The sequence below is a fragment of the Cydia splendana genome, chromosome Z (genome assembly GCF_910591565.1).
Source record: "Cydia splendana chromosome Z, ilCydSple1.2, whole genome shotgun sequence".
In the NCBI taxonomy this organism is placed as follows: domain Eukaryota; kingdom Metazoa; phylum Arthropoda; class Insecta; order Lepidoptera; family Tortricidae; genus Cydia; species Cydia splendana.
The window spans coordinates 32,295,864-32,323,345 of NC_085987.1; the positions used below are offsets into that span (position 1 = coordinate 32,295,864).

General features: G+C 38.3%; 1 protein-coding gene across 1 annotated transcript in view; it reads left to right on the forward strand.

The window, feature by feature from the left end:
* LOC134804742 (discoidin domain-containing receptor tyrosine kinase B-like) overlaps window positions 1-25,968 on the forward strand; it is a 269,473-nt gene extending 243,505 nt beyond the window's left edge. The window contains exons 15-20 of the mRNA XM_063777943.1: window positions 7,033-7,151; window positions 11,365-11,523; window positions 13,934-14,026; window positions 14,602-14,743; window positions 19,695-19,799; window positions 24,483-25,968. Of these exons, the coding sequence (XP_063634013.1) occupies window positions 7,033-7,151; window positions 11,365-11,523; window positions 13,934-14,026; window positions 14,602-14,743; window positions 19,695-19,799; window positions 24,483-24,692 (828 nt within the window). The 3' untranslated portion in view covers window positions 24,693-25,968. The remainder of the gene's footprint in view (window positions 1-7,032; window positions 7,152-11,364; window positions 11,524-13,933; window positions 14,027-14,601; window positions 14,744-19,694; window positions 19,800-24,482) is intronic.
* Window positions 25,969-27,482: the final 1,514 nt, after the last annotated feature.

Sequence of the window (27,482 nt, forward strand, 5' to 3'; positions counted from 1 at the left end):
CGATCTACAGAGCGGCACTTTATTCCGTCTGCTGCAATTTGCTTCCATTCAATCACGGTTATTATAGTTTTTTTACCTACCTATTTTCTTTTTTCGAGTTTAACTTTGTCTCATTTGTTTTCTTATTAATTATCGCAATTTAGAGGTGTCAAACAGGGTGTCTGTTAATTTTTGCTTTCATTCTCTGAACATTAGACCTTGGGTCCGTTTCTTAAAAGCTTGTAACATGTAATACAAGTGGAAGTCCTTTTGTAACAAAAGTTGTCAAAAAGTGACATCCGCTTGTACTACAAGTTACAACCTTTTGAGAAACGGGCCCCTTATCTTAAAAAGTACATGTGAAGGCTCGATCAATAAAAAAAATGTTAATCTATTTTTGATAGTCAAGCGTTGAAATACGGTTATTTTCTGCAATAAGTACACATTACATTACAGCATTCATTATATTGCAAGAAATTACTAGGTATTAATAGGGGATATTACTGCAATGTTCTGCCGCCAGAGTGCAGCACTACCGACTCAGTAAATTCATAGACTAACTTAAACTATACAGTGCCTTAAACTGTTTTTTGACAAGTTTTCACAGACAATAAAATATGACATTGATGCATCAAGGCGGTTTGTTAACAAGGGCCTACCGGTAAACGCGAAAATCGAAATTTAGTTATTTGCCTCTTTATCGCTCGAATATGCAAGAGTGATAGAGAGATTAGATAACGAAATCTCGATTTTCTTGTTTCGCGGTAGGCCATGTGATTGACGTGACGTATGATGTGTCAATGTGGTTTGTTTACTGTATGGAAGGTAGAGTACTTACTTACTTCTACACTCCATAGTTTACTGTATGTGCCACAAAGGTGCCACCTACGCAGAGCTTTGCCTAATATTCCCTAATCACAATCAGCTCATTACATCGCATTATTAATTTAATGTTTTCTTATTTGGAATATCTCCCGGAAAGGTATATTATAAGCGACACATCACTAAATGTAAGAGATTGCTTCAATTACTTTCATTAGTTGTTGAGATAAAAACAATGAACCCCTTTTAATTAATGAGGGTACCTACACAAATTATAAACAGTACAAGAAAACGTATAATTGCTTCACAATTTATTCACAGGTTCAACGAGTCTCCTCTTTGTTAAAAGGAAAAAATAGAGAGAGCAATAGATCACTTCTCTTTGCCCTTAATGGAGCCTTATAAATAAATAAGTAATTAAAACGTAGATGGCTCTTAATGTTGACGGAGGAAATAACTAATCTCTACGTTTGTGAATAATGTAGCGCGTGTCAAGTGACGCACGAGCCAAGTCCTGGGCATTCGTAATGGAGAAACTAAAAATGTCCTACAGGCAGTTTTTTCTACCGCTATGTAATTAGCGAAAAGCAATGAGCGAATTATTTTCATTGGCTGTTCATAATAAAACCTGCTGGCAGTGTGAATGTTGATCAGTGATCAACTGATCATACAGTGGGTTTGAGAGCAGTCCGACTTTAACCACGTATAAATAAAAGACGTCAAAAGAAGCAAAAATAAATGTTTTCAAACCAAGATTTTTAATACTTTTTACGTGAAGGCTTACTCTATTTTTGGTCGGCGGTGAGCCAAACCGGAAACTCAGAATTGTAAAAAATATGATTAATTACATAATACCTAATCATGCAAGTCTAGTTCTATAAATTATATCTATATTACCTACCTACTACAACAGAAAGATTATTTATTTTTTATTAACTAGGGTTACAGATTAACTTAAAAAATAAATGCTACAATAAGTAGGTAACCTTACAGAAAGAGGGCGACATAACTTAGTTTGCACTACGCAAACTGGGGGAACAGGAGTTAAGCCGTTGAAAATCGAAACAAAAATGTCTGCCATGGTTGCTGGTTAATCTTATTAAGTCTGTTCCTAGCGGCGGGGCACAGCCGAGCCGTTGAATACACAACACGTGTAGTCGTTTAGTCAACCTTGTGGAACCGCTAGTAACTACTACTTACCTACTTACACTTACACGTAACTAATAAGAAGTAAGTATTTAGAAATATTTATATTTCCAATACCTCGAAGCCGTGCGGGGTAAATGTCTCCTACTATCAATATCTATCATGAGCAAAATGGGGCTGGTTGCAACTGTTAGTACAACTATTTTCGGTTCATTCATATTAGTGATTGTCCATAGCATTACTGTGCTTGTTCAATATTTTCAGCATGGAGAATGTGCGTGGAGGGATAAGTAAAATAACTAAAGGCGATCATCGAGATACGTAGAATTTACAGATAATTTGACATCTTATACACATGGCATAGTCACTAGGTACACCTTATCAAACAAAGTACCCCGCCGCGTTTGTCTGTTTGTATGTTCGCGATAAACTCAATAACTTCTGAACGGATTTTCATGCGGTTTTCACCTATCAATAGAGTGATTCTTGAGGAAGGTTTAGGTGTAGTGTAGTAGTAGGTATAATTTGTTAACTCGTGCGAAGCCGGGGCGGGTCGCTAGTATAACATAAGATACTGAATGGATCACCCTGAAACGAACACGGTAAGTTTTTTTTACTGTAGTCATAGAAATACAGAGTGATAACAGAATCTCCTAATATGCAACTTTTTGTCGGTTTCTTTTTATTAACGATCAACTGCGATGTAAATAATGTCGCTGTTGGAGGGTTATTCCCACTAGTTACCACCAAGTTTTTACCAGTGGTAACTACTGGGAATTTTTTTCCCACCTTTTACCACTGGTAACTACTGGGAATAAAAATTCCCAGTAGTTACCACCAACTCGGGTTAGTGGTAACTACTGGGAATTTTTATTCCCAGTAGTTACCACCAAAACTTTGTTAGTGTTAAATACTAATAAAAACAGTAGGTATGAATAGTATAAACAGAGTTATTTTGAATTACCTAATAAAATCACTTGAAAAATCATCTAAATGGATTATTAAATTTATCCTTAAGTACATATATCATAGTTTTTGTACTAGTACCGGTTAAACTGTTTCAATATTTTTGGTCACTTTTAAGGGAGTTTACTAAAACACTAATCGACTTATAATTATTTATTAAATTACTCTATATATTTATACTACACTATTTATAGTGTTTTTATTAGTATTTAACTCTAACAAAATTTTGGTGGTAACTACTGGGAATAAAAATTCCCAGTAGTTACCACTAAACCGAGTTAGTGGTAACTACTGGGAATTTTTATTCCCAGTAGTTACCAGTGGTAAAAGGTGGGAAAAAAATTCCCAGTAGTTACCACTGGTAACAACTTAGTGGTAACTAGTGGGAATAACCCCTGTTGGATAACATGCTTCTCAATGATCATACGTTAAAGAAGTAAATAAATATTTGAAATTATGTGTAAACAGTCGTAAGAGAATGAGACATCATTATAAAAATATAAATAAAGCCTATTGTAAATCTACTGTTGACTGAGCCCACAATGAAAATCGTATAAAATTATATAACCAAAAACTTCTGGGGTCAAAATAGGAATAACGCTCGACATGCAATTTTCAAATTACCAGCAATCCTGATACAAATGTCAACCGAATGACATATACCTCAAAGAGCATATAATCACTACGTTTGATATACCTCATAAAAGTTATAAAGACTTCTATTTTCATAAATTATAATAGTATATGCTTCTGTTTGTTATATTATTATGATATTTATGATCTTTTAGTAGTCCTTCCTAATAAATTTCAGTGTTACGTTGCCTATTGTATATTTTTGATGGTAAGTACCCGTCCCTTACACGCCGCCATAGTACGCCTGAACCGTTAGCACCATGACCCTAAAGGTAGACGTCCACAGGGCCGCATCGCACGTTCGCACGCATCGGACGCATCTCGTCTAACTTCATTTGATAGTGCCTAAAGCTGGTTAAAGGGTTTTAAATACTTGTTATCTTTTGGGTCTTTTTCTCTAACTTTACCATTTGAAATTATATTTACGTATGAAATATTAAAAGACCTAACCTAACGCAAACATAATATTTAACGAACAGATTTACTTATATGAAAACCTGTGACTGTGATTTTCCCTCGTGTCCCCGCCGTAGCGGACGCCCGACCTGTTCTTTTTGCACAAGTACGACCGTTGTTTAACGGCGAGCGTTTGTTCTACGCGCTGTACACGGAACTGCGGGACACCTGAACAAACAATACTTTAATTCCATTAGTTTGAGACTCACTTTGTTTTCAACGTACTTTCGGTTACAACCCCAAGTTGTTTGCTGTTAGCTTCTACTACACTTTTCTTATTTAACCAATATCAGGTAATTTTCAAATGTTTTTTAACAGATTTGACATCGCAAGAGTTTATTTTATACTTAACCTCGAAGTTTACATACGTTCACATACATATAACTATTTAATTGATTTTTTTTAAACCTGTGCTTTATATAAATGTCTTATATCATTTTGGAAAAGAGCTGATACTCTTCAAACTGCTGGATCGATTTCTATCAAACATAACTAAGAACTACCACAAGGAAACTGCTTTCACGTAAAGTAACCAATTGGTCCATCCGTTGGAGACTGAGCTACTATGCCACAGACAGACAGACAGACAGACATTGGCGTCAAACATATAACACCCCTCTTTTTGCGTTGAGGGTTAATAACATAGGTTAAATTAATATGAATCTGAATGTTATTCTTTGCATAAATTAGTACCTAATAAGTTAAGTGCGAAAAATAGGACATTCGAAACGAGTGGCGATAAATTAAAACACGACCGAAGGAAGTGTTTTAAATCGGCACGAGTTGCGAATTACCTATTCGCACATGTATCGTACAACGTTTTACACTACATATGACCCTTTAAATTTACGCCATAGTTATGTAATGTGCTAATTATCGCACTAGTGCGATAAAGTAGCACCATATGTACTGTAAATAAAATATTGTAGGTATTTACAATGTACGGCGTTAGTAAAATGACGAAACATGAAAAATATTAACGACAGCTTCGGCCTTTTCCCAGGCCCTCTAAATCCGCTAGGCGCAAAGCCATTTTCTACGCTCGGTAAACTTAGAAACTGGGCCAAAGTAGGCTTTTGCCAAATATACGGGAAATTCTCTCCCTCGTTATATTACAACAACTATTTCTTTGTAAACTTCTCACATACCATAAAATAAAAATGTAAATTTAACTCTTATGTTTTCTAAGCAACTGTGATGTGCCTACGGCCCAGAATTCTAATGATTTTAAGTGCATGTTTTAAACGGCTGAATGGTCTATTTTATGCAAATTATATACGTGTAAGTAATCAATTAATGTTTATAACTTTTTACATTAGTAACTTGGCGCTACAATGTTTAAGTTATTGCTAGGTAGTAGGTACTACCTACTTCTGAAAAATCGTGGGTCCATACAGAAACATCGGTACTAATAAAAAATAATTGCTTAATTAGTAAGCCTAGGTTGTACCTACGACGTTGATGAACTACTAATGAACCTATGAAAATAAGTCAATTAACGTTTCTGAGTAGATAATGCTTATTATAAAAAGTTTTACTACCTAAATTACAAAAGGCCTCGTTTGATCCCAAATTATAACTAAGTATTTAAGTACTTTTATTATTGTTCGCTTGACGGAAATAGGTAGCTGTTCGGATTTGGCGTATAATATTCATCAGCTTTCCGGATTTTAGGGCCACTTCGAGCCATCCAGGGTTAGCCTCGAACTCGGCGCTAACCGGTTAAAGTTACCAGTACAATTTTGCCATGTGTTAACGGTTAACTCCGAGTTAGTGGCTAACCCTGGGTGGTGCAAGTGGCCCTTAATCAAATAAATGATGCGCCGTTATGTTATTGACATAGGTTATATTTGTCAAACAAATCATTTATTCTGGGACAACAAAGTATTGTAGGCTCATTGCTTATTGCATCATTATCAAAGGTAATACGAACATATGAATACTTATATTTTTTCTTATAAACGCAACTAAACACTTCAGTGTCATGTAAATAGCCAGCTGCGGAAACAATGGAAAGTTAACTTAATTGATTTTTTCAAATTGGACGGATTATCCGGTAATATTTATGGTATGGCAGACGCTACGCCGCCTACAAAGTGTTTATTTTTAAACAAATGATAAAAATAAAAGCGGGAATTTATTAGTTGGTTTTGTTTAAAAACGATCTGAATAAATATTTTTTATCTTATCATACAAGAAACATTCAATTTGCTGTTTCTCTGACACGCCTTGGCCAATTGGTCAAAAATGCATGAATATTTTCGAAAGTTGAACAATAAAGCAAAAAACTGAAAAAGAGCAAAAATGTATATAAATAAAAGCAATGTATGCACACGTCCTGGGACTGCGCTAACTCGGAATACACGCATTTATGGACCAAGTGAAGGTACCTATTAAAACGATTTCCAGCTTGCTGGGAATTAATTCTTCGAAAAAATCTAATTTGATTGGCCTATTTTTTTCCTTTCTGCTTCACGTTACCTTTGATAATCACATTCCTATGTTGCGGCAGCGAATAGGTACTCATATGGAAAACCGAGCCAAGCGAAGCGCCCGATGCGGAGCTGCATTTGCATACCCATTTTTGGCATTCAATCGCCGAATCGTAATTGGTAACATAGGATTGAGACGGATTTAAAAAATCTGCAATCCGCCCAAATTCTTCCGTCGGGTAGAATAGCTGGCGTGTATTTGGTTATGTATGCTTTTGCAACCTTATTTTAAAAATGCTTTTGCAACCTTGCAATGTGCAACCTCAAAGCCTTAGGGGACGATTTTCATAATAAATTATATTTCATAACATAACTATAAATTGTAACCAAACTCATTAAACATTCTCGTGATTGAGTTTGAGAACATGCAAGCTCACATTCATAAATTATGATATATAATTTTCTGCCCGACAATATGTGGGCAGTCAATTTTTTTTCTTAAATTGCCCTGTGTTATTCGATGCGTGTTTATACACTTTACTAGGAGGCTATATATGTGACTAGGAGGCAAGGTAGTGAAGAGAAAATCTTTTTGCAGCTCCAGATATGCGAGACGGATGGCATCGAGGAGCTGAGCGACGAGGAGTCCCCGAGTGGCACCCGCCGTCGACTTGTAGTTGTCAAGACTCTCTGGCGAGGCTGCCATAACGATATCAAGTAAGAACTTAGATGAGAAGTCCCCGAGCGACACCCGCCGACGACTTGTATTAGTTGTCAAGACTCTCTGGCGAGGCTGCCATAACGTTATCGAGTAAGAACTTAGATGAGAAGTCCCCGAGCGGCAACCGCCGACGACTTGTAGGTTATCAAGACTCTCTGGCGAGGCTGCCATAACGATATCAAGTAAGAACTTAGATGAGAAGTCCCCGAGCGACACCCGCCGACGACTTGTAGGTTGTCAAGAGTCTCTGGCGAGGCTGCCATAAGGATATCAAGTAAGAACTTAGATGTGAAGTCCCCGAGCGGCAACCGCCGACGACTTGTAGGTTGTCAAGACTCTCTGGCGAGGCTGCTATAACGATATCAAGTAAGAACTTAGATGAGAAGTCCCCGAGTGGCAACCGCCTAGGACTTGTAGGTTGTCAAGACTCTCTGGCGAGGCTGCCATAACGATATCAAGTAACAACTTAGACTGATATTTAAGATGCTACGAGGTTTATGCCATTATTGTTTCTTCCTATTCGCGATTCTGCACAAAATAAATTCCACACAACTGATTTTGGTCACATGCGTTATACTTCACAGTCATTATTTCTACGCATTCTTGTTTCTTCCTATTCGCGATTCTGCACAAAATAAATTCCACACAACTTAGTTTGATCACATGCGTAATGCTTCACAGTCATTATTTCTACGCAATCTTGTTTTTGCCTTTTCGCGATTCTGCCCAATATGAATTCCACACAACTGAATTTAATCGCACGCGTTATACTTCACACTTTTTTTTTTGTTCTCCGCTGCTAGAGGGTACATTCATAATTATTATATAATGACCTACATAGCGTACGGCATACTTATTACATTAAAATAAGTATCATATAAATATATGCCTTTTTTTAGGGGTTCTTTTTCGATTGCCGCGTAATATGTACATCTTCAAATACCTATTCACCCAACTCTTATCAATTGTAATTTTACAAAACTGCATTTAGGGGATGGTTATGTCAAACAGTGAATTTCAGCCCACAGTGCTGAAATTCGGCTCTCATTGACATAGAAACTGAAGATGTTATTTTTATGTTTTTTTTTTTATTAAAATAGGTTTTTCTAGGCATTGTTATGGTAACCTATGAATTTTAGATGATTTGGAATGAAAATTATCGACTTACGATTTTTTTTCAAAAAAAAATTATGGAGTAGGAACAAGAAATCATTATTTCTCAAGAACCGTAAAACAAACCGTAATATCCTCGCAGGTGGTTATACTACGAATTGTTTGTGATTTTTTGGCATACTACATACATCCGGCACGGGTGCGGTTTTTTTTTAAATCATTAATTTTATCTATGGAAAAGCACGAAACCCAAAGTCAACATTTTAAGATTTTTTTTTATTTAAATGGGTTTTTCTTAGTGTGTTTATGCTAAGTAATAAGTTTCAGACGATTTTAGTTGAAAATAGTACTTATGATCTTGAAACTTATAACTTAGCATAAACACACTAAGAAAAACCCATTTCAATCAAAAAAATCTTAAAATGTTGACTTTGAACGGTTTCTATGTCAATGAGAGCCGAATTTCAGCCCACAGTGCGACGTCCACTGTTTGACATAGCCATCCCCTAAATGCAGTATTGTAAAATTACAATTGATAAGAGTTGGGTGATTAGTAGGGCTTGCAATTCGAATATTCGAATATTCGAATTTGTCGAATATTCGACCTGTTTTGATATTCGAATATTCGGCCGCTCAGGTTTCGAATATTCGAATATTTTTTATTAGTATAAAAAATCTATTTCATCCGCTGTAGTTACAGTTTCTGTGTATTTTCCGGGTATTTACAGTGAATGAGGAACGATAGGTACCCAAATACGAAGGAAATAATATTTTTACTGTATTCCTCTCGATAGACTTCGTGAATACAGTGAAACTTAACTCAATTTGAAAGAAAACGAAATCAAAAGGTATGTTATTTTTACGGTGCGTAAGTTTTAAGTTATAAAGGGTCATTCTGTTTATTCAGTGCAAGCGTGCGTTAAGCGATTTTTTGAAGACTAAACCTTGCCCGCACTTATCGCAATTCTCAAATTTGATCATACCAAACCTGCCCAACTAGGTAATCTATTAACTATGCACCTTTAGCTAACGAATAGTCCACCCAGTAGTCAACTAACTTTTTCCCTTAAATATTCCAATATTATATAATTAAGTCGACCTTTAGGAATAAAAACTTGCCAAAACAAACAAAGTCAATAAAGATTCAAAATACAATGGAATTAGGTACAGGCTTCTGAGTGACTACAAGTTAATTTAAATCAAAAAATAATTACCTACTAAAAAAAATATCTTACATACCTAGGTGTTTGGATGGTTAAAGTTATATTATTTCACGCAACGACGCATTTATAATAAAAGTTTTATCTAGAAATATTGAATACGTCTTATTTTGGCGTTTTACTTGTTTTTATAAATGTGGGCATCTCATAGTAGGATGATAAAATCTAGTTAATTTCTGCAAAATATCATTAGTTTTAGCAATATGTGAAAAAAGCTTTTGAATAAAACGATAATAAACCGATTTCTCGTTCTTTTTCTTATTTTTTATAATATTCGAATAATTATTCGAATATTCGAATATGTCGTCAGAAAAAGTCGAATATTCGAATACCTGAAAGTTTCTAATATTTGCAAGCCCTAGTGATTAGGTATTTGAAGATGTACATATTACGCGGCAATCGAAAAAGAACCCCTAAAAAATGCATATATTTCTATGATACTTATTTTAATGTAATAAATAAGTATGCCGTACGCTATGTAGATCATTATATAATAATTATGAATGTACCCTCTAGAAGCAGAGAATTAAAAAAAAAGTGTGAAGTATAACGCGTGCGATTAAATTCAGTTGTGTGGAATTCATATTGAGCAGAATCGCGAAAAGGCAAAAAGAAGATTACGTAGAAATAATGACTGTGAAGCATTACGCATGTGATCAAACTAAGTTGTGTGGAATTTATTTTGTGCAGAATCGCGAATAGGAATAAACAAGATTGCGTAGAAATAATGACTGTGAAGTATAACGCATGTGACCAAAATCAGTTGTGTGGAATTCATATTGAGCAGAATCGCGAAAAGGCAAAAACAAGATTACGTAGAAATAATGACTGTGAAGCATTACGCATGTGATCAAACTAAGTTGTGTGGAATTTATTTTGTGTAGAATCGCGAATAGGAAGAAACAATAATGGCATAAACCTCGTATAATCCCTTTACTCTACTATATACTACATTTTCAATATAAGTATATTTTAACTGGATTAGCCAAAACAACGCAGAAGAGTCGATGGGTATCTACTCTTCTGATGGGTATGCGTCTGAAGGGTTTCAGTAGCTGATACCTACGCCTCACTGACTTTTATTAACCATCAGTAATAATAGCTCTAAAAATCGGCTATGCGTGGTACATAAAACAAAAACTACGCATTTTAGTACAATATTTTTATTCAATACTACCTACTTCTAACGTCACGTATGACATTCTACTTTAAGCTTGACGCTCGTTTATGTTTATTTATGTATCTAATCTTCAATCACTGAGCCACTCAGACCTAACAATAATATGTAATAGTTTTATTTCAAATTAAAAAACCTATATTAGGTTATTATTATATTAATAGGTACCAAATAAATAATACATGCAAATAAAACGTATATTTACTAAAATGGGTTACAATCCTTTAAACTAGGTTTAAGCTAGGTTTAAACTGGGTTTATGCTGTATAACTAGTAGCTGTATGCCATTCAACTAAGTTTAAGCTGGCTGAGAATTTGGGACATTCATCATTACCCGCAAAAAAACACAAACTTCGAATTCACGGGAACGCAAAAAATAATATCCGGGTCCCCAAAAACAGAAAAAGTCTGGGAATTATGAAAGCCTTCTTATTTCTAATTTTCTGTACTTTCAAAGTATGTACGTTAGTCATCAATGGCCACTGCATCCCTGACGGATGATTGTTGCAACGCGGTGTCAAGAGCGGTTGAGACGGCCAATGCATTTCCGCCTATGGCTATACAAACCTATTGCTGCACGGCACTTCTTGCCGCATAATGTACGTTAGTAACGTTGTAAATTACGTATAACACACACATTTGGACCTCAAAGAGCCAATAAAGACGGATTGCTAACTACCTATGTGATTACGTTTCCAGGGCGGCGTTTGCCAGAGAGGCGACATGGGGCGCTGGGCTGAAACACCCACAGCTCGCCAGAGTGCTCGGCTTGAGTCTACTCGAACCCCCGTGCGCAGCGCTCGACCGCGGCAACGCTGCACCCTTGCCTACGATATTGAAACCGGACAACAAATTGAAGTACGTGTCTTACTGTATGTGAATAGTTCACACTGGGTAGCATGCAGTGGCATACCACATCACTAGTTCCACGCTTTCACTGTATATCTGTAGTACATAGGTACTTATAGCAAAATGTAGAACAAACAAATAGGTATGCTAAAATTTCTATTGTATATTTGTATTAAGGACATTTTACCCCAATGTCAAGAAATATGAACACCTTATCTTGGTTAACTTTTAAATAATGATTATGAATGATAAATATTTTATGACGTTCATTTGGATTTGATTTTGTTTGATATACAGTTAATAATTTATTCGGGCTGGTGTGGTGAAAAATGTTGTGTTTCACTCGGGGGCAAAATTTGTTTAACCCTCGTGATCTGAAACCCTCGCAACGCTCAAGATTCCATTTTTCGAACCATATTAGCACGAGCGGTTAAACAACAACCTTGTAAAACAAATAACTAATAGTACTAGCGGTTGACCAAAATCAGCTGCAAATGGTGTTAAAGGTATGAAAATCGGTACGATTAATCTTTAGGCCATTTGAATCAATTTGACCCGTAGCACCCAAAAAAAGGAAAAAAAGAAAAAGGAGTTATGACGTCATCTTTTATTTTGTATGAAAAAATTAAAAAAATTGTTCAGAAACCTATCGTGTGTGGTATTAAATGAAAGGGCATTTTGAGCCGGTTCTAAAAATATATCACATTATTTATTATATCTCCGTCACTTGCATTCAATTAAAATTAAAATAATTTTCAAAACATACCAAGTTTGGCCTCCTCCAGATACGAAACCGTTGAATTATTTTTTGTAAAATATACCTCAAGTAATACCCAATATCCCCATATCTAACCCCAAGAAATTAATTTCGAAAATATTTAGTTTTAGTATTTAATAAAAATAATATTATTACAAATTGTGATCTATCAATCTATCGATGAAACGGCCTCCTAGCCTAGTCGATAGTGACCCTGCCTATGAAGCAGAAGGTCCCAGGTTCAAATCCTGGTAAGGGCATTTATTTGTGTGTTCATCATCATCATCACACAAATAAATGCCCATATACACATATATACAAGCCCTGGTAAGGGCATTTATTTGTGTGATGATGATGATGAGCACACAAATAAATGCCCTTACCAGGATTCAAACCTGGGACCTCTTGCTTCATGGGCAGGGTCACTATCGACTAGGCTAGGATGCTGTTTCATTGATAGACTGATAGATCACAATTTGTAATAATATTTTTTTTTTTTAATACTAAAGCTAAATATTTTCGAAATTAATTTCTTGGGGTTAGATATGAGGATATTGGGTATTACTTGAGGTATATTTTACAAAAAATAATGCAACGGTTTCGTATCTGGAGAAGCCCAAACTTGGTATATTTTGAAAATTATTTTTATTTTAATTGAATGCAAGTGACGGACATATAATAATGTGATATATATTTAGAACCGGCTCATAATGCCCTTTCATTTAATACCACACACGATGGGTTTCTGAACATTTTTTTTATTTTCCATACAAAAAAAAGATGACGTCATAACTCCTTTCCGTTTATTTTTTTTTTGGTGCTACGGGTCAAATTGATTCAAATGGCCTAAAGATTAATCGTGCCGATTTTCATACCTTTAACACCATTTGCAGCTGATTCCCGAATTTCAGGCTGTACCACTATCGCTATAAGTAATTAAGACGAAACAGGAGCTGAGTTTTAAATATTTTAGGTAAATATACCCGTCTCGCTAACGGAAGCGGCACCTAAAAGTAGTGCGATAAGGACAAGGCGAAAAATTCTGCGTAAAAATCTCAAAAATCGAGGTTTGGTACTCCTCTGTTTCCTCCTCCAAAACTTAACCAACCGTAACCAAATTTGGAAATCTAAATGATTATGAAATTATCTGTGTCGGACCGTTTTGCTTTTTTGGCTAATTGATATCAGTTTTGAATGCCACGCCTCCCATTGCGGCATAGTCAATTAGGCCATTTTGGCCATTTTTGAAGGGCTCTAGCGCCTTAAAAAACAAAAATATCAATAAAAGCAAAACGGTCCGACACAGATATTGACAATATTAATCTGTGTTGAAAAAATCATTGCTCTAGCTTCAAAAACCACGGAGGAAAACGAGGAGTACGTTTGTATGGAGAAATGACCACTCCCGTTGGCTCTTAAATGTAGTGCATCAGATGTGCTTAGCGTGGATTTAAAACCAAAAAAAAAATTTTATATATCAACGCGTTATAAAGTATTTATGTACGTTTGTAGGTATATGTCTCGAGCAATGTCATGACAATATTCACACTCGCTCAGCACGAGTCTGGCCATAGTCTTCCCGTTTAACGATGGTGCGAAAGATGGAATACCTACCAAAAGCAAGAGTCTTCACGTATACGCTAACTAAACTATTTCTTTCAGCTATTCGAGTTTGATTCACATATGCTGTCAGATCGCAGCAGGCATGAAGTACCTTGAGTCATTCGAATTAGTCCACCGGGATCTCTCCGCTCGGTAAGCCTTAATTAGTAAATTTGGTATAATTAGGTACTTATAAGAAATGTCTTACCGCCGTGTATGTCATGCCGCCACCATATTCAAAAAGTCAGGGAATATTCTAGAAAACAAGTTTTTCTTATTAACGGTTATCAGTCGATCCGGTTTGTTTTGAGGATCAAAAGTCCTATGCAATTGAAGCAATAAAAATGTCAGAAATTCAAATTCTTACAATCGTACCTACCTAATCTGCGCACGAAGCGGCCCTTACTAAACGGTACTTGATTGTGACGCCACGATTAAGTTCAAGCCGTGTTCAAGTATAGAAAGTGAAAATTGCTATTTTGACGGTGAAATATTGCTCGTGTTACAGGCCACACCGTGTATAGTTGCCATACAATTTATTATTTAATAATATGTGAGCAATCAAATGGTACCCTGTTTTTTAATTTGGATGATTAATTGGCTCCATATATCTTTTGTTGTCTTCTTATTTCTTGACTTTACGCCCACTTTTAAGTAAGTAGGTACAATCTTTGACTTACATAGTTAGTACATTATTCATTTATTAAGCATATATTCCAAATTTTCAGTAACGTAACAGTAAGTGAGGAGCTCAGCGTTAAGGTGTCGGACTACGCAATGTTTTGCGACGAGTTCGTGGGTGACTACCACGTCATGGCCGACGGCTCGCGCTTCCCCCTGCGTTGGATGGCCTGGGAGAGCCTACTGATGGTGACTATTACTAATTAGTTATTTTATACACCGAAATCGTCACGCGAAAAAGCATTGCTGTAGGGACTTATAATTAGTAGTTCGCCCCGAACTGAGAACTCGCGGTTCGCCAAAAAGATCAATTGAATGCAGTGCTACTTAGTCCGAGGTGGGCATTTCGTAATTGATTCCTGATTCCACGATTACTTGAAATTACTTTTTAATCTGATTACCGATTCCCAGATTACTTTGTAATCTAACAATACCGAATTACTAAGTACAATTCCATTTGAGGAATCAGGAGTCAATTTCTCGGATATTACAATAACTTAATTGGAATCAATATCGATTCCTCATTACAGGAATGCATTATTTGATTCCTTTCAGATTACATTTCGTACTACTACTATCAAGAGTACATTTCGATAGTAGATATAGATGCTGTTGACTTACTAGGATCCATCTATATCTTATCTTATCATCTATATCTTATTTGAAACAAGTGCACAGATTTCGTAAATGATGACCATGACCGATAAAACGACATCCATGACGACTTTTATGACATACTGCATGGCCGCCATCTTGGAATCCAAAATGGTCATCATTTTCGAAATCTGCGCCCCCTTAAACCTATAAAACGACATCCATGACGACTTTTATGACATAGTGCATGGCCGAGATTTTAGAATCCAATATGGTTATCATTTTCGAAATCTGCGCCCCCTATAACCTATAAAACGACATTCATGACAACTTTTATGACATACTGCATGGCCGCCATTTTGGATTCCAAAATGGTCATCATTTTCGCAATCTGCGCCCCCTAAAACCTACAAAACGACATTCATGACGACTTTTATGACACAATGCATGGCCGCCATTATGGATTCCAAAATGGTCATCATTTCGAAATCCGCGTCCCCTAAAACCTATAAAACGACATCCATGACGACTTTTATGACACCGTGCATGGCCGCCATTTTGGAATCCAAAATAGTCATCATTTTCGAAATCTGCGCCCCCCAAAACCTATAAAACGACATCCATGACGACTTTTATGACATACTGCATGGCCACCATTTTGGATTCCAAATTGGTCATCATTTTCGAAATCGGGACCCCCGTAAACCTATAAAACGACATCCATGACGACTTTTATGACATACTGCATGGCCGCCATTTTGAATTCCAAAATGGTTATCATTTTCGAAATCGGAGCCCCCTAAAACCTATAAAACGATGTCCATGACGACTTTTATGTCATAGTGCATGGCCGCCCTTTAGGCATCCAAAATGGTCATCATTTTCGAAATCTGCGCCCCCCAAAACCTATAAAACGACATCCATTTATTTTTCTTTATTTTAAAACACATGCATAAACTTACAGCTAAGGATGCCAAAAAGGGACAATACATACAATCAGATTCAAACACAGTCTAGAGATTAAAACATTAAAACAGAACATAAACGATCAAATACGGTCAGGTTAAATCACAAACATTACATTAGGTACAGGTAGCAGGTACAGGATTTTATTTATTACATTAGGTACACATAAATTAAATTAAATTAAATGCAACAGAGGATAGGATGTCAAAATTAAACTTACACACATATATACATAATATATACAAATACGCCATTATTCATTCGTCAAATACACATTAATATACGGCATTACCCGTTCAATGTTGTAAGTCCTTAGTTTCCTGCTACCAAAAGGATGTCTGGAAGAGATCGCTTCTTAGCGATAAGACCGACTGTTGTTACCTAGCTTTTAATATACATTTAATTTTCTGTGTATTTTTAACTGTATGGTGCACAATAAATAATATTTATTATTATTATTCCTTTATTTATTTTTGATCTTAAGTTAGGTTGTTTATAACATGAATATCAAAGTAAAATACAAAAGCATATAAAAAACAATAAAAAATACATATAAACACATTATAAAAAACCTAACCTAGGGTGCCGCCGGCAACGGGGCAGGGCCCAAGCTGCCGGTGGTCAGGGCCGCAGAGTGAGGAATCGACGTACTATATGCGCCGTTGCCAAAATTACCGCCTTCTGCATCTGACCCTTGATCCAACCACCCAGCGAGAGTCTCTCTAGGTGTTGGTCGAGACTCTTCGCTATGAGACCGTTCGCTGACACGACTATAGGAACAATGATCGTCGAGTCAACATCCCACATGGCGGTTATCTCGTGAGCCAAGTCTAGGTACTTACTGGACTTGTCCTTCTCGGCCTTCACGAGATTCTCATCATGGGGGTTGGTGACGTCGACGAGCATGGCCCGGCGCTGCGATCGATCTATCAGCACGATGTCAGGCTTATTGGCTACAATAGTCCTGTCAGTGATGATAGATCGATCCCAATAGAGCGTGGCACGACTATCCCGGTCTTTTGATAGGCTTGCGTGGGGATATAGATCCAACACGTAGAGGCCCCTTGGAAAGCTTTAATGTCATGTAGAATGCCTGCTGGAACCCGTCCACAGGCGCAACAATAGACACCCATGAACCGGTCTCAGCAGGCATTGGGACTATTGTAGAAAAAGTGAACAGTATACCGGTCTATAGCTTGGAGTTTGGGTGGACAATGAGACTGGGCTATTGTAGAGAGGTCGGACACCTGCCATAACAATGTTTAACACGTTATCGAGGCAGGCGGTGACTTGCCGCTGACAAGATGGGCCCCTGAAACTGCCGTCGCGAGGACGACCAGGAGCAACATCGGTGTGAGCGGCTCAGGGGTGTCGAGAGGTGTGCGCCGCTTTCTACCCAGTGGCTGTTACCAGTCACTGTGCCAACTCGCGTCTTATGCATCTTTCACTTCCACCCCTGGAGCATATAGCTCTAGCGACTCCTCTCTGGACGGCCAATGAAGGCAAGCCAGAGCTGAGAGTCCTGCGGGTCCCCTTGGGGTCCACTCCGACCGACGAAGACACGCCAGAGACGGAGACCCTGTGACCGACTCTCGGGAGCACTCGGGTCCGTGGGGTCGTTACTCCCCAACAGCTCGCCACAAGCTGCCCTGCGGGCTTATTATTATTATTATTAATATAATTTAAGAATTTTCTAGTGAAGACACCGCCACTATCGTATACGTCAGCATCATGTTTGATGTTAAAAAAGTCATTAAAAAGTGCCAGAGCTCTAGCAGTGGGAGCGTTCTGGGCCCGACGAGTAGGAATCGCACCGCGCGCGAACAGAGGCCTTCGTCTACGCACCCCCACCCTCGCCCGTGTCTTCCGCGATCAATCGCGCCTGCGGTACAAACCGATACGCTCTAAGACAGTTGGATTGTCGACCTTATTATTGAGCAGTTGGTAGTAGTGCACCGCAAGAAGGAGTTTGCGCCGTAACTCGAGTGTATCTAAGCCCACCATCCCTGTCACGAAAAGAGAGGGAAACAGAAATCCATGACGACTGCATGGCCGCCATTTTGGATTCCAAAATGGTCATCATTTTCGAAATCGGGACCCCCTAAAACCTATAAACCGACATCCATGACGACTTTTATGACATAGTGCATGGCCGCAATTTTGGAATCCAAATGGTCATCATTTTCGAAATCTGCGCCCCTCAAAACCTATAAAAACGACATCCATGACGACTTTTATGACATGCATGGCCGCCATCTTGGAATCCAAAGTCATCATTTTCGAAATCTGCGCCCCCCTTTTTTGCGCACTATTCTTGTATGAAATGATACGCGGAGTGCGATGAATATATATAATGAGAGAAAGAGAATATTTACAATGATTAATTTACAATTGGATTTGCAAATAAGATTTAGGCTTCCGCGTTGTACAAGGAAAATTTTGTTGTGTGAATGACATTGACTCGTTGTCTCGTTGACGTAGACGGTTTGTGGGCAGCCAGCATTGCGGTGCGCCACAAACATTTAAAACGACATCCATGACGACTTTTATGACATAATGCATGGCCGCCATTTTGGAATCCAAAATATTCATCATTTTCGAAATCTGCGCCCCCTAAAACCTATAAAACGACATCCATGACGACTTTTATGACAGTGCATGGCCGCCATATTGGATTCCAAAATTTACATAATTTTCGAAAATAATCTTAAATTAAAAAAACAATATTATAAATGTGTAAACCGATCACTTTCATTTGATACCAAACTCGACCATACTTTCTTGCAATTAAAATGACCAGAATAGTAAGACCCCTCACAAATGGCTTTTTAGCATTTCAAGCTCTTCTAGCTCAATAACCTCTTGTTCGAGCCAGCTCAAAATTTAATGACTATAATATAATGCCCTCGACTAGTTCACAATTTCATTTAAATTAGAACAAATTTACTTAAATTATTGAGTATCAAACTATCCTCTGATAGTTCAGCTTAAAAACATCGAAATGCCGGGACGTGCCCCTAGCCAGCCGTGTGTTCAAAGTCGAACGTAAGAACTTCACTTCGCTTTGCTCGCTCGTTCGATAAATGAGTAACGTTCATCATTCAGTCTCGGTAAAAAGTCCATGATTTCAGATTAAACTAAAACTTCCACTCGTATTAATTGTCGCAGACGCTGAGACGCGTCTGTACTCCCGTAAATGTACTTGCATCAGAAACGAATAGATATTGCATCGAATTCCCGCCGTCAATTAGAGAAATGGCTTGACTTCCCCTACTTATATTTTAATTAGGAAGTGTTCTCGGTACTGGTTTTCTACGGAAATACAGTACCGAAACCGGGAATTTCCGGGATCTCGCCATACAATCTCAGTACCGGGAGCACTCCCTAACTTTAATACAATTAAAACTAGGTCAATCTGTGGATTCTGTGGTACGAATTGTTCCATTTACATTATTTACTGAACTAAAGTGCCATGATACAAATACATATATGTACATATAATGTCAATTGTCACTTTTAGTTGTTCCGCTTTGTATATTTTTACAATTACCTACTTACCTACTTAATAATTCTATCCCAGGGTATGTATTCGCCTGCTAGCGACGTCTGGTCGTTCGGTGTCACTGTGTGGGAGGTGCTGACGTACTGTACGGCTAAACCTTTCGAAGAGATGGATGATGACCAGGTATGTAATTATTATGTTTGTTTACATTTGAGAATTTGTGTACCTACTATTTATCTAAAAATTACGTGACAGCAGCGAATGAATACGTACCAAGGTACCTACAGGACACACATGTAGTAGAGCACTTTGCTCCGGTTATACGTATGTATTAGCTTTAATATTTACTTATACTAGTAGTTCGCCCCGAACTGAGAACTCGCGGTTTGCCAAAAATTAAGTATATGGAGCGATTGACTTTGCTGCACCTACTTACTCGTATAGTTCGGCATAAAGTGGGAGAAAATAATTTTCAAGGAAAAAAAAACCGACTTCTATGGGGGCCGGTGAAAGATTGTTGTACATAGATGGTGCACTATGTAGAAAAGGAGGTAAAACCACCCACTTTTCTAGTAGGTAGCATTTCGTTTCTGTAAGGGACGCAGTTTTAGCCTCACGAACCCACTTCTCTGATAGCAGTTCGGTTCTGTGAGAATTGCAGTTCGAACCTATCCAAAACCACTTTTATAGTAGCATTTCGTTTCTGTAAGGCTCGCAGTTCTAACCTAACCTAACCCACTTTTTTTCGGTTCTGTGAGGATCGCAGTTCAAACCTTTTTTTTTTTTTTAAGAGGGGAAATGCTTTACGCATACCACCCGGCGCGGGGACGGGCCGGGATGGTTATGTGGGACTCCCTGTTGTGGGCTAATGAGACCCCAGGTTTACCCACTAAAACCCCTCTGTTACCGCCTCGCTGCTATATGGCGAGGTCCCAGGAACGCCGAAGTACTCTTCCGCAACATCGCAGTTCAAACCTAACCTAACCCACTTAACGGTGCGTGTGGTGCGGTGTACGGGGGTTTGAGCGGGAGGGGCTAGTAAGTTTAGCATCATTATACTTTATACCTACATTTTTTGGTAGGTAATCATAGTGGTTTATTAAGCTTAGGTATCAGTGATTTTCCGGGTCTGGTTGATTGAAATTGAAGAAAATGCTTGATTTTCTGATAAAAATAAAAAATCTCTATGCGCTTGCCTTTAAGATTTGAGGAGTTCCCTCGATTCCTTGTGGATCCCATCATCAGAACTCGAGCTTGACAAAAATGTGGCTTAAAAACTTAACTTGATTAACAAACATAACGAAGAGGACAAATCGCCAAACGTGAACTATGCTTCGTTGAAGAGTTCCGTTCTGATCATCATCAGCAATTCCACTTCATAAAATGTCACTATTTTTAATGTATATGCTTGATTTGTTGATAAAACACATAAATCACTATATGTTATAGGAGTTCCCTCGATTCCTCATGGATCCCATCATCAGAACTGGATTTTGACAAAAACGGGACCAATCTGTTTGCATATACATATAATAAAAAAAAATTCAAAATCGGTCCAGTAATGACGGAGATATAGAGTAACAAATATTTAAAAAAATCACAATCGAATCTCCTCCTTTTGAGATTTGGAAGTCGGTTAATAAATGAGGGCGCCACTTTCTACGTAGCTGTCACATTTTTGACGTAACATGCTTACACATGGCAACATTTTATAGTCTGTCAAACCATTTCCGTCAGTAGAAAAAAGCGGCTAAAAAATGTAGGCGCGAAGGGTTCTCGTCACATAGAAAATTTGAATATCGCGCCTTTTTCTACTGACAAACTTGTTTGACCGACTTATAGTATGGAAATTTTAGAGTTCCATTTTATTTTATTTCTACTATTTTATGTCCCACTATAGGCGGCAATGGATCAAAAATCGCGTGGATATATTTCAAGGTCTGTGGAGCCGTTAACTGATACTGTATCTGTGGTACCTAAGCCAAAATATTTCCTGTCAAATGTCAAATACCTATATTATGTTTATTTTTATCTTGCTATTTATTTCAAAATGGTAAATTTAAAAACGATATTATAAAAGTGCAAGCCGAGCACTTTCATTTGATACCAAACTCGACCACACTTTCTTGCAAAAAGATGACCAGAATAGCAAGACCCCTCACAAATAGCTTTTTAGCCTTCGAAGCTCTTCTAGCTCTCAATAACCCCCTGATCGAGCCTGCTCATAATTTAATGACTAAAATATAATGCCCTCAACTACACGTTTACCCAATTTCATTTAAATTAGAACAAATTTACTTAAGTTCTTGAGTATCAAACTATCCTCTGATAGTTCAGCTTAAAAACATCGAAATGCCGGGACGTGCCCCTAGCCAGCCGTGTGTTCAAAGTCGAATGTAAGAACTTCACTTCGCTTTGCTCGCTCGTTCGATAAATGAGTAACGTTCATCATTCAGTCTCGGTAAAAAGTCCATGATTTCAGATTAAACTAAAACTTCCACTCGTATTCTCGTTCGATTAACTTTGTCGAATAAGATATTGCATTCTTTTATTATTCATTAATCTTTGCATATTATTTTGCATTAATCAATTTAATTACAACTCCGATCATAGACCCCTAAGAGCCAAACTTAAATTTAATATCAGGATACATAGGCAAAAAATTTTTGATAAACGTATCAAACGACTTGAAAGAGATACTCTACTAGGAAATATGGACAAATTTAATCTAGAACTAAAAAATAGTTTCAGTGTTCTTTCATCGGTTCCAGAAATGGATGCTGAATCTCAGTACAAAGTCATTCTTGAAAGCATAAAGAGAGCAAGTAGAAAAATTAAACAGGAAAAAACAAAAACCAGGAAACTATCGCACGCAACATTACAATTAATAGAGAACAGACAAAACAGCAAACACAACAGAGAACAATATAACATTTTGGACAAAGCGGTTAAACGGAGCATCAGAAAGGACATGAGAGATGCCAATACAAAACTTGTAGAAGCAGCTCTAAAGTCTCAAAGATCCCTTAGAGCAGCCAAAGAGGGTATGACAAAGCAGAGGTCATGGATCACTTGCTTGAGAGATGAGAACGGAGTTAGGCAGAGTAACAGACAGAAGGTCACAGAAATTTGCACACACTTCTATAAAGCCTTATACTCTGACCCATCTCTTGAAGCCTGCAAGGAAGAATACTCCTGCTCTGATATACTTCCTATATCAGGCTATGAAGTAAATTGTGCCTTAAAAAGTATGAGTTACCAAAAAAGCCCCGGTGAGGATGGAGTTACGACGGAAGCTCTGAGACTGGGACGACATGTCCTTCTGCCGCATATCACGAATTTTTTCAATAAAATACTTTTTACAGGAACAATACCCAATCATTTTTGCCATTCCGATATCATACTGCTACATAAAAAAGGTGACAAGGCAGATATAAACAATTATAGACCAATAAGTTTAGTATCCCATATCTATAAGCTATTCATAAAGGTCATTCAGAACAGAATCGCTCCGCTACTAGACCAAAAACAACCACCTGAGCAAGCCGGTTTTCGTCCCTCTTTTTCTACAATCGACCACCTTCACTCCCTAAATCAAATTGTAGAGAAATCCAACGAGTTCAAACAACCATTGTATTTGGCGTTTGTTGACTACAATAAAGCCTTCGACAGTGTCACACATAGAGCCATCTTAGCGGCACTGAGTAGTCAACAAATAAACCACACGTATGTTGAACTCGTTGGACGGATATACAAAAGTAGCACGGCCAGCATCAAGCTGCACGCACCAGGTCCCAAATTTAAAATCCTTAAGGGAGTGAAGCAGGGTGACCCGCTCTCTCCAAAATTGTTCACCAGCTGCCTGGAGGAAGTTTTCAAAAAACTGGCGGTCTCTTGGGAGACAAAGGGTATCGAGGTCGGCGATAAGAGGTTGACAAACCTTCGATTCGCGGACGACATCGTACTCTTCTCAACATCGGCGACCGAACTGCAATGTATGCTACAGGAACTTAGCAACGCAAGCCTTGAGGTTGGTCTAACGATGAATAGATCCAAAACCCAGTTAATGACCAACAGCAAGAAGCACAGGGTGACGGTGGATGGTAACATTTTGCAATATGTCGACGAGTATACCTATCTGGGCCAGATAGTCTCCTTCACAGATCGCCAGGACAAGGAGATCGATAGAAGGATCGAAAACGCCTGGAGGAGTTTCTGGTCCATGAAGGAACTCATGAAGGGTAAACTCCCAATTGCACTGAAGCGCAAGCTCGTCGACATGTGCATCTTGCCCATCCTCACCTATGGTGCCCAAACCTGGTCACTAACTGAGGCTCAGAAATCCCGGCTCAAGGTTTGCCAAAGGGCAATGGAGCGAAGTATCCTGGGTGTCCGAAGATCTGACAGGGTGAGGAACACAGAGCTTCGCTCCAAAACCCGAGTCGTTGATGTTGGGGTGAAGACCGCCAGGCTAAAGTGGGACTGGGCTGGACATGTCTGCCGGATGCATGATGACAGATGGGCCAAAATAGCCACTAGCTGGCATCCCCAGGGTAGTCGAGGCAGAGGCAGACCGAGAAAGAGATGGCGGGACGACCTGGATGCATTCCAGCGGGATTGGCGGGATCTTGCTCAGCACAGGGAGGACTGGAAAGGGAGAGGGGAGGCCTTTGCCCAGCAGTGGGACACACACATGGGCTAGTAAAAAAAAAAAAAAAAAAAAAAAATCTTTTCAGAGAGTTCAACGTCATAAACGTTTTTCTAAACATTTCACCTCTACCAAACCATAATGATATTCATGTAAAACTTGTAATTTAGATAATTGCTGTCTACAGATGAAATTCAAATATCGGTGTTGCTAAATAGGTGGTGGCCAACGCGAGCGAGTGGAGGCGCGGCGGGCGCGGCGCCCGCGTCCCCGCGGCGCCGCCACCGCGCTGCCGCCGCGAGCTGTACGACCTGATGCACGAGTGCTGGCGCCGCGAGCCCGCGCAGCGCCCGCGCTTCCACGACCTGCATCGCTACCTGGAGCGCATGACGCACGGCTTCAAGCCGCCGCATGCCACCCTACGCTAAATACACTCTTATCGACGAGCCTCCACGTCCGTCATCATTCACCGATCGATCTCATTACATTAGATAGGTTTTTAATATATTTCTCACTGAAACCCTGATCCAGCTAGTATTAATATATGTTTAGTTTATAAACGCAATGAATAATTTGACGAGTTTTCAGTCATTAAATTTACTGTTGTAAATTCGTCGTGCTCACGGTATCCATTGGCGTCCATGTCAACGATCTATGTATTTGTAGATTTTCTAGTTTCGAATATTCAGTGACGCTCGGCCTAACCGATTGATTAGCTGCAAAACTAAATAGATTTCTGGACTGCTCGATAGGTCCATCATTGGAAGCATCAGCATTTTTATATCAATCCAAATTATTAAATTGAGAAAAAATATAATTAATTCATAAGAATTGTTCAAATGCCATACTCGTGTCTTGGACATTTTGACGACAGACTGATAGTAAAAATCGAGCAGTATTAAGTTCAGTATCAAATATACAATAGGATAGGTTGTAGGTTAGAGCGTGTTTTATGTAATACGCAGCTTTGCATTTAATCTGAGCACTGGCTGAGCGCGGGGCTCCGTGGCTCAGCCAGTACGCAGCCGCGCCAAAAGGCAATTTTAATAATGTTAAAAACCGGGGCACTTCGATGTTACTGAACAACACATCGTGTGCCGAGGTTTAAAAGCTAGACGTAGGTTTCTGAATTGCTTTCTGCTTCTACGTGAATGCATGCTCTTGTACATACAGTTGATGATTAATGAATATTATCAAAGTGTTTTGGAAGCGATTCAGAAACCCACAAGTCCCTTGAGCGTTGATTCTCTAGTCGGTTTGGATACTTGTCATTCAGGAAATTATTGTGGCCATATATATTAATCTCAAATTTAGTTTTTTTTGTATTGTATCCTGTTGATTAGGGAAACGTCAAGTACTTTGCGGCATGTCTACCCACACACAAGCTTTGTAGTCTGTAGCGTAGGTAAGTGGAAAATATGATATCTTCCTTGAATGGATTTTCTGAATATCGAGATAATTGCGCAAATACTGATAAGTTCGTGTTGACATACCAACCCGGCAAGAGGATCAACATGTTTAAGTAAATGTTCCACACACTGTTTCTGCGCCCTTCGCCTAGCGCTCCACGATCTTCCACTCACCGCCTTTACGGCAACCCTACTCGGGGCTGCTCGAGTACTGGCTGCGGCTCGCCGCTGCTGTCGCCTTCTCTCAAAAACTAGGGCCTTATATCGAGTATTCATTTAACATTACTAAATATTTGATAGAGTTAGACCAAGAAAAGTCTGCAGAGATTTTGATAGCCCTCGCAGTGCAAGTGTTATTTTAAACGTCAAACTTCTATGAAATTATGACGTATTAAATTACACTGCGTGGGCTATCAAAATCGCTGCAGACTTGTCTAGGTCTAACTCTAGTACATTGTGCAACGGGGGGGGGTTAGGAGAAATATTGCATACGAGGTCTTTAGATGCACTACAGCCGCAGGTTTGCAATATTCTTACCCCCGGAGTGACACACAATGTTTTTCATCACAATTGCGAAGAAAAAAATAAATTTTAAGCAAAATACAACTTAAATACGGTGACATTTCACACATTCGTCCGCCCTAATTAATTTCATGCGTGAAGAAGCGCGACACAATAAATGTATGCAAGCGCAACGCACAGCTATATACCTATTCATAATGATTGAATTAAGTAAATTACTTTCTATGGAAATATTTTAATTTGTGTTACCCTATTCAAGTAGACACATTACTATTTTTTTCGGATTGAATATATATATTAGATAGGTAATCATAGGTATTGAATTTGTTTCGAATACGGTCTTCGGTTACTGATTTGAAAGCGACTTTAGTCAGGAGCTTTATACATATTTCATTCCTGTACTCAAGTAGCCCCTACCTAGTATATCCAAATCTAATCCTATTTTTTTAACCTGTTTTAAATGTTAAGGTTATTATTATACTTCGGAGATAAATCATCTCCAGGGCGAAGTTCGCCCCCTGTGCTTCTTGTTTTCTTCAATAGGCACTTAAAGGTTGCGCTCACACTGCATCCGCAAATATCGATATTACCTACGACTAAGCGAATTTAATAAGAGAGATATGTATTTTAATAGTGGATCGACATCGACCGTAGTAATGGGCCAATTTAACTGAGGGAAGATGTTCTGCTTATATCCATATTTCCGGACGCCACGTGTGATCAGAATACGCGAGTACCCAAAGATTGGATGAAGCCGAATTATTCGTGTTACTCTATAGCTGCCTAATATCGTAATAATAATAAGGAATGATCCAAACATAATTAAATCTATATGAATGTTCTGTGTCATCAATGTTCAGTGTAAGGGTATTCTAAGATCCAGTTGTTTCCGAAACAAAACGGCAACATTTTATTGACAATTTAAGTATCTAAGAAAAAAAAAGGAAACCCCAAGAAGAACATTGGTATTCATTGAACCTGTTCAGCTGTAGTCATATTTAGTTCAGCTGTCGATGAAATATTGCCGTTCCACTAACATATAGGATATACCTAATATTCGTGAACTTCCCCTCCAGACACGCGAGCTAGCGGACCGACAGACGAGGTGTATAGCGAAATACGAACCGGGATCAGTTGTTTTTAAAAATTACTACTTTTAGGAGCACCCAAGTATTTAATTCATTAATCCTTTTAGCAACAATTTTCACCTGACTTATTATTATACTTTATTAATCTGTGGGCAACAATAATTTATAAATAAGTACCATACCCACATTTATTCGGTCT